We start from the raw sequence: 8,622 nt of genomic DNA on the forward strand, positions 1-8,622 counted from the left end.
CAAACCCTGTCATTTTCCATTTTCCAGCCCTCTTCAATCTAAATATCAATAGTTCTTCAGCACTCTTTATATAAGGTTATGTGTACTTACTTAGCTATCTCCAAATTGACATTTTTACAAACATACCACTTTTAATTAAGAATATCCTCTACTTAATTCAAATACAGTTAAGAGAATTAAAGGTAGAAAACTAATATTTATAGAAGGACTCATACAGGCCAAGCACCGTCTCAGTTCTTCAAAGCAAGAAATCTATCAAGTACCACCACTATAAAATTAGCAAAACACTCTTTTTATGCTTAAATTTTGTGTCAGGAGTAGAAGTGGAAGACTTGAATGTGCGGGTTTGTAGGGGCAGCAAGATAAATGTTGGAGGTGAAGAGGGAAGAGAGCATAGCAAGCAGACATTATCCTGTAGATAAACAACAAGGAACTACTATATAGCACAGGGAAGAATATTCAATACTTTGTAATAGCCTATAATGAAAAAGAATATGAAAAGGAATATATGTACGTATAACTGAATCTCTATGCTGTATACCAGAAATTAATACAACATTGTAAACCAGCTATACTTCAATAAAAAATCAATTAATTAAGTTTAATAATAATAAAAAAATATATATTATCTTGGTCAACTCATCGCAGTCCACAGTCTAGCACTCAGATATTCAGGTCCAGAAGCCTCAATCCAAACTCAAAAAGTGACTAACTGTAAACCAGAATTATTTTACTAATTTTCATTATGAAATATATTATGCTGACTAGACTTTTAGACTACTGATCATAATCTCACCTGTGCCAATTTATTCATCTACAATGGAGAATAGAGTCTTCCAAGTGAACATAATCCTCACCTGCACTCTCACCTGTACATCAGTACTTACATCAGGAAGCTAAATGAGTGATCAGACTAGATGCTTGATAACTATGGAATCAGTAAAGGGATACAGATCTTTCAGGCAGGCCATGGAGAGAACTGATCAAATATTCCTGCCCTCAACAGAGATTACCTTTCTAGTTACTAGAATTTTCATGAACCCCAGTTGATATATTTTTTCCTTTTGTATAGCAGTGTATGAACAGTGCCAAATTCTGCTTTTCAACTCTTTTTCAATGTTCAATGCTGACCAGCCATTCCATTTCTGCTGATACAGCCTTTCTTTAGATATGGTAATGTCATCTGTTTAATTCAATCAAAAACATTTCAAAGTGCCTACTACCTGCTGGGCACTGTACCAGGTGCTGAGCATCCAAGGTTTGATATGAGACACGTCCTCAAGAGTTCCTCTTCTATTAAGAAAGACCTCTTCCCTGTTTTGACCTGGAGATTGCTGGTTTTTAAAAAAGTGCCTTCTGCATATATCTAATTTTATCCATTCTGTGCTGAGGGCATTCAGCTTTCAGAATTCTGGGAGTACTTTACTGTTGCCCTATGTACCAACTACAAGGAGTATCTTGTGAGAGGAGGCAACTAAAGTACTTTGGGGGTTAAGTAGTTTGCCCGAAATTACTAAATTTATAAGTAGTGGAGCCAGGATTCAAATTAGAGGTCTGACTGCAAAAATCACAATCATTTCCTTTATTCCATACAGTCTCTGAGAAACTAAAAGCTCTAAGAGATAGTAAAATGTAAAGTGCTTAGTACATTTCTTGACATATCCCCCAATTCAATGATAATGTGTCCCCCAAATAGAGTCAGCAATATTAAGTAACAAATTGGTACAAAGCTTTTAGATCCCCATTAACTACTAGGCCCCCAAATTTAACAAGCCAGAAATAAATAATCTTCATTTTGGTGGGTCAAGGCCCAAGTCACTGAAATTCAGTACTCTTAGAAAACACAATCAAAACCCAGATCATTTTTCTAGTTGAAAGCTCTAATCTCAGCAAAAACAAGGCCCCTCTAATAGGTAATTTATTTCAATTTTTCTACTTTAAGCCTTAATAAACCATATTCACAGTAATCTAAAAACAAAGATTAGACAAAAAAAATGTAAAAAACACACCACTGGATCATTTCCCAAATTATCCAAAGCTTTAAATTACATATGTGGTTGATAATATATTTTCCTTTAATTTGTGCTGAATTATTAAAAAGAAATGCTTCTTAAGCAACATCATTAACATCTACCTCTGTTTCTTATGTTTCTCATGAGTTATAATAAATAGTTGATTACAACTGATGGCAAAGAGTCACCGAACAAGAAAATTACTTAGAGCACAAATCTTAATGAACAAGTAAGAAAAACGTGATGAACTGGGAAAAGCAGAACAGGAAATGGAGGAGAGAGACTATTAGTTGGGAAGTGCAGTGAGCATATAAACCCAGAAACTGCAATTCATCAAACAGGAAGTCCTGAAATCACATGACATGCAAGAAAATGAAATTTAAAAATAAATGAAAAGGGGAAAGGTGGGCAGGCTCAATAGAGCCAACGGGGGTAAAAATGAAAAAGGCTTTAAATGGATACATTACAAGCTTATTTAAAAAAAAAAAAACAATTACAAGAATACATTATATTTAAATAATCTGGTGACAATTAAGGGATCACTTTCACTTTCTTAGTTACGTTTTCCTAATACTTACTCAATAGAGAACTACACTAACAGCCATCTACTGCCAAAAAATGAAAGAAAAAATTTTCTTCTAAAATATATAATCAAACAGTTCTTACAATGACCAGATTTTTTTTTCACAAAGACAACAGAAAAACTTAGCATATTACATTCACAATTAAGTTAAGAAATAGTATCAAGTCAAATTGATCTTACCCATTAACGTTGCTAAAAGACACAAGGAGTACATTTCTTTGTCAGCTTGCTCCTGAAGTTCCTTAGATGACAGTTTACCAGTGACAGCACCCTCTTCTTGTTTCACAGTGTGGGCTGAGTGGGCTGCAGCAGACTGACCCGCTTCAGCTTTACTTTTTAGAATTTCTATTGTAATTCTGTCACCATGCTGTAAAGGAACTGGCTCCTTTTCCATTCCAGCCTGCGGTGGCATTAACTCTTTAGGGGGAAAGCCATACCGAATACACTGTAAATATGGAGGAATGTTAAATTCTCTGGCTATGCTTTCCTGAAGTTCAAAAAAGGTTGTTGAAGACTTAAGTGTAACCATGGACTGTCGTCCATCATTAGTTGTTATACGGATCTTTTTCTCCTTAGAAGTTGTTGGTGAGTAGGGAGCCTTGGTAGGGGTGGCAGGTGCAGAGGATGGACCATCACGAATGGTACTGGGGGAAACAGTCCTGGGTTGTCCTTTTTGTTCTTGTTTTAACTTCTCTGTTTTCCGTTTCTGCATTACAGAAGCCTGTTCCGTAATATTCTGTTGAATAGTTCTTTCCGTTTTACTCATGTTTAACTCCTCCTTGTGCAAAGTTTTTGTTTTCTGTCCAGTAAGAATAATTTTAGTTGGGAGCTGAGACTCTGATTCTTGTCCTTGTACATCTCCAACTCTCTGGGCATGTGCACCATCTATATTTACAGGAGTATAATCATCAGGATTCTTTTTGGCAGTCTGATGCAATATAGTGTGGACAACTTTCTGAACGAGAATTTCACTCCCAAATTCACCTGGAAAGTGCTTGGTAACAAGTTTCATTGCAACATCATAAACATTACTATTCAAAGATGCATCACTTTCATACTGGAACCAATATACTGTTTCTCTGACCACTCTTCCACCCCATTCCAAAGTAATAGGAAAAGCTTCTGGTAGATTGTCATACTCTTTACCGTCCCAAAAATGTTTGAATCCACAACCACATTTGCCACCAGTGGACCTAGAATTAGTTCTGTCCCCATCCAAATACACAATAGACCCATCTCCTCTGACTCTTCGCACAGATGTGCCATGGCACCAATTACAAGCTGTTAGGTTACTCAATCCATAGTCTGGTACCAGAACATCTTTCACTGAATCATATGAGCAAACCAAATTGTTCAAGGGAAAGCTATAATTTTTGTCAGGCCTCAGCTGTCCATGAGTACTTTTTGCCAGGTTATACAGTTTCCCTCCTGGAGCCAACCACTCTGGAGGAACATGAAGTTCAGAAAGGGCACCACAGAGCAAACATTTGTGAAGGCGATTATCCATTACTGCTTTTTTAGCAGCTGCTGTGACTTCTTCAGGCTGAACTCCTATCACCCCAGTCCTCCTGTAGAAATACTGGTGGACATCAGCCACCAAACTAGGATGGATACCGTGTTTGTCCATAAAAACTTCTTCCATAGCAGCAACAAGCCTAAGTAAGTATTTATCCTGCAAACTTCTGTCTCCTCCAATGACACAACCACCATCCTCCTCAAGTTTGATGTACTTCTTAATAAGGTCCTGAGGCACACCCCATGCTTTAGGAAGTAAATTCATAGGCAGTTTGGGCAAAGCAGCCCCTTTTATGCCTACCAAGGGGATATAATGGTTTCTACCAGAGCTACTCCATGCAATACAGATTGGTTTGTTCAAATGACCATCTCTCCCAGTGCACTTCTCTGCAGGGATGAGCCCTGGCAGAAAGGTAGCTGAATAATCACCAGAGCTTCTCATGCCACTGAGTGAATCTAACAGAATAATAGGGCGATGTAACACATTGGCAAGGCCAAATATATGGATGTTCCTCAGACCCAAAGGAACACCCTCAGGTGGTACAAACAGAGGGTCACACTCATTGATAATGTCCTCCCACTCAGCGGCATCAATGAAGTCATGGAACAGAGCTTGATATCGGGCCAGGTGCTGCTGAAAGTGCTGTTTAAGATTCTCTCTCAAGGCGTGCCAGAAGAGCTCCCGGCCCACTAAAGCCCGGGACACAGCATGAACCAGGCAGTGTCCATCCCCGTCCACATGCACTGGAATGAGGCATTCCTGACTTTTATTGGCCCGCTTGATGTCCTCAAGAGTGTCATGCAAATACAGGAGGCTTCCGGAGCGGTCCTTGCCATAGCCCACCGTGTTAACATGCTCTGGTTCGATGAGGAAGGCGCGGTCACCCAGTAAAGCGCAATCGAACAGTTCGCCCTGGTTCATGTCCCGGAGAAGCTTAGCCCGGCCTGTCTGTTTGTCCATTCCGTAGCGAGCTAATATGGGCGACAGCAATTTGCAGTGGTAGTTAGAAAGGCCCATCACCTTTACCAGTTCCGTGTTCTTCTTGGGTGCCCCTGTCACCCCGAGCAGCGCATTCCGCAGCAGGTTGTGCAGCACTACGTCCGGGTCGGTCACCTCCTCCACCCCCAGCAGCTGTTGCTGCTCGTGCCGCTGTCCGCACTCGGTACACTCGATGCTGACAGAACCGGAGGCCGGGAAGAACAGACGCGCCTGGCACTTCGGATCCGGGCAGCTCCCGGAGAGGATTCTCCGGTCTCTCCGCTTCGAGAGCCCCCCCGGAGCAGCCGCCGCCGCCGCCGCCAGGGACGGCGGAGTCGGAGGAGCCTCTGGGGGAGGAGGTGGCGGCGGCAGCGGAGGCGGCGGCGGCGGCGGCTGAGACATAGCTCTTGGCTCTCGAGTCTTGCTCCGCGTCCCAAGCGACCCTCAAAGGCTCATAGCCCAGACCCTAGCCGGCCCGACTCGGTCTAGTCCAGGCCCAGGGCGAATCACTTTCCTTTCCCTATCAGCTCCTCCTCCTCCTAAGCGAAGGCGGAAGCGCCGGACGTTGTTTCTCTTACTTCTCCACCGCCGTAGCCGTAGCCGTTGCCCCGAACGTAACGGCCACCACCCTACCCCGCACTCACACTCAAGTCACTCTCGCTCTCTCTCCCTCAGACACACAGACATACACGCCCTTACCGACACTGCGCAGGCGCAGCTTTCGCTCTGCCCTCTGGGAATTAGAGTTTTCCAGCCTCTCTCCTGGCCATCAAGTGCTGGGATCTTTGATCCGTAAAGAACTACAAATACCGTGAAGCCAAGCGGTTCAGCGCCCGCGGAGAGGAGGAAGAGGAAGGCAGTGGGGAGGGAGGCAGAAAGGAAGATTGTCACTCACGTTGCCTGCCGGGAGTTGTAGTTTTAAGTGTACCTCTTTTGTCGTCTTCCCCACCCTGGGGCCCAAGCAAAATGAGTAAGAGAGACCACATTTCCTAGGATGCCTTGCGGTTCGAGCGGCCTCACTTCCCCCATAGGCGGAGGGAAGGATACAGGGAAGCCTGGTTAAAAACGGAGTTAAAGGGAATGGGTGTCGGAAGCAAAGGGTCTGAAGTTCACGACTGCTAGAAGGGGAGGGGAATGAAAGGCTCTCAGTGAAGAAGGTACAGTAAATAAATATCCAGCGACATGGCGGGCTGGGAAGTTGAGTGAAATGGTCTAGTCTAGGCTGGAGGTCATAAAAGAAAAGGGGAGAGTATAGTGAATTGATTCTCGGAATGTTTCTTAAGTTTTTTTTTTTTTCATCCTGTCCTGTCACACTCCTCACTTCTCATTCTTACCGCTCTTACAAGCCACTGAGGCTCCTGAACTACCTCTTCTGCCTTTTTCCCCTCTGTGCTGGGAGTCACCGAGGCGCCATTTGTTTCCTGGAACCGTGTACATTTTTGCAGTTTACAGTACAAAAAGCAATACCTTGAATGTGTATAGAGTTTAAATACAGATCCAGAGCTTTTTAAGTAGGTGTAACATTGTTTACTCCTTATAGTCCTACCCTCAGAGAGTAATAGCAGTTATCATTTATTGCGTTCTTGATATATGCCTGTCATAGCATTTACATACACGATGTCGTTTAATCTTAATAATATAATAATAGAGGAAACATGTCCAGAAAGGAAATGACTTGCTTAGGTTTGCGGGCGTTTAGACCTAGATCTGTACCCATTTTACAGACAGGGACATAGGCAGGAGAAGTGTTAATATAAAATAGTAACTAACTTCTAGTTACTGCTGTTTTATAGTTTGCATAACTTGTTCACATGTATCATCTCATCCTCACACCTGTAATACCTTTACCAGGTATTGCTGACTGTATTTACATTTATGGAAACAGACTAGAAAGAATTAAGTTACTTGTCCAAGGTCAAATCACAGGGATATCTCAGCCCCAGAGAGTGCTTTTTACACGACTTACTGCAAGAGGGAAAAGGAGCTGTTAAGCTCAGACCTTTTGTTAGGCCTCAGGATCTCCTCTTAATGACTCAAGAGGATAATAAGGATGTTTACCCTTAAGGAGGACACAGAATTTTTTTTCTGAGTTATACATCTCTGCTTTATTGAAAATCAAGATTTGAGGTTTTTCCAAAAATGCACCTTGAAGATACCAATTTTCTATAGGGAAATGATTACTATGAAATTTTTAATTGTACGTTTTCCAAGCACCACTCATTAAAATTCTAACAGAATTTTCTAGGTGGAGAATACAATACAGTGTTAATAGTCCACCATTCACTATATCGTAACGTCATTTCTTCTTTTTTTTATTGAAGTATAGTTGATTTATAATGATTCAGGTGTACAGCAAAGTGATTAAGTTATATATATTCTTTTTTAGATTCTTTTTCATTATAGGTTATTACAAGATATTGAATAAAGTTCCCTGTGCTACACAGTAGGTTCTTGTTTATGTGTTTTATATGTAGTAGTGTGTATACAGAACTTTATTACTTATGTGCTAGGAAACTGCCGCTTTATGCAGAACACATTCATATGTTAATTGAAAGCTAATACTATTTTAATGTTGTACAGTTAGCCCCTTTCACTTATCATTCTGGAAATTCTTGCTTTCTGAAACTTTAGATAAGTGAAACTCCCTCAAAATTTCTGAAACATTTGGCACGAAATAGATACATAGTACAGTCCATGAAACCACTCAAGTTTTCTATAGCTGCCAAGGGAACTGTTTACCTTATTAGGTTTTTTAAGCAAACAGAATATTTGATGCTTTGAAGTGAATCGACTGTAAAATACACACTCCTGAAGGATATTAGTGCTGACTTTCACCTAATTATTGTTTACAGTTTTCTTCTGAAGAAATGGCATGCTTCAAAAAGAAATCCTTCAAATGTTAAATTATTTTCTTGCCCAATTCTACCTGGCCTGTAAAAATAGTGTAACCTCCATACAAGATAGGTAATGTTACTTACCTTGAAGGGAATAATTTTCAATAGTTTTTCTTAAAGAATTAATTCATGCAGGAAAATTGTTTATATCTATTCTGACAGTAGTTTGGTGGTAACTACACAAGTGGTCTTGGAGCTGATTTTTAATTCTTTATAAGTTGAGAAACTAGATGTGCCCTTTAAGTGGAAATTATTTTCTGCTGTGACTGAGAATTTACACCTACAGCAAAGTTATATTTTTCTCATGATGAAATCCTCGGAGCACATAAAGAGTAATAGCAGTGTGCAGTTCCAACACTGATGTGCACTTTCATGTGGAGATCACCAACCCAAATTGTCCTTGTTGATGAAACTTATGAATAGTGGAATAGATTTTTTTTAAAGTATGTTTGAATATGTCATTCTGAATCGTACCTTCACAGAATATCTACTTCCACCCTGCTGAAAGAATTGGGTAGCCTTTGTCTGACTTATCAAGTACAATCCACTTGACTGGTCCAGTGTTAATTTCTCCATATGTAACCTTGATTAGTTAGAAATTCTGTTCCCAAACTAAATTTGATACTTAAACCCATTTGT

The 8,622-nt window shown here is 40.7% G+C and overlaps 1 protein-coding gene across 1 annotated transcript in view; it reads right to left on the reverse strand.

Moving 5' to 3' along the window:
• The window catches only part of VCPIP1 (valosin containing protein interacting protein 1), a 30,264-nt gene extending 24,485 nt beyond the window's left edge, over positions 1–5,779 (reverse strand). The window contains exon 1 of the mRNA XM_031441539.2: positions 2,776–5,779. Within this exon, the coding sequence (XP_031297399.1) occupies positions 2,776–5,491 (2,716 nt within the window). The 5' untranslated portion in view covers positions 5,492–5,779. The remainder of the gene's footprint in view (positions 1–2,775) is intronic.
• Between the last annotated feature and the right edge of the window lie 2,843 nt (positions 5,780–8,622).

Source organism: Camelus dromedarius, chromosome 30, assembly GCF_036321535.1.
Source record: "Camelus dromedarius isolate mCamDro1 chromosome 30, mCamDro1.pat, whole genome shotgun sequence".
NCBI lineage: Eukaryota > Metazoa > Chordata > Mammalia > Artiodactyla > Camelidae > Camelus > Camelus dromedarius.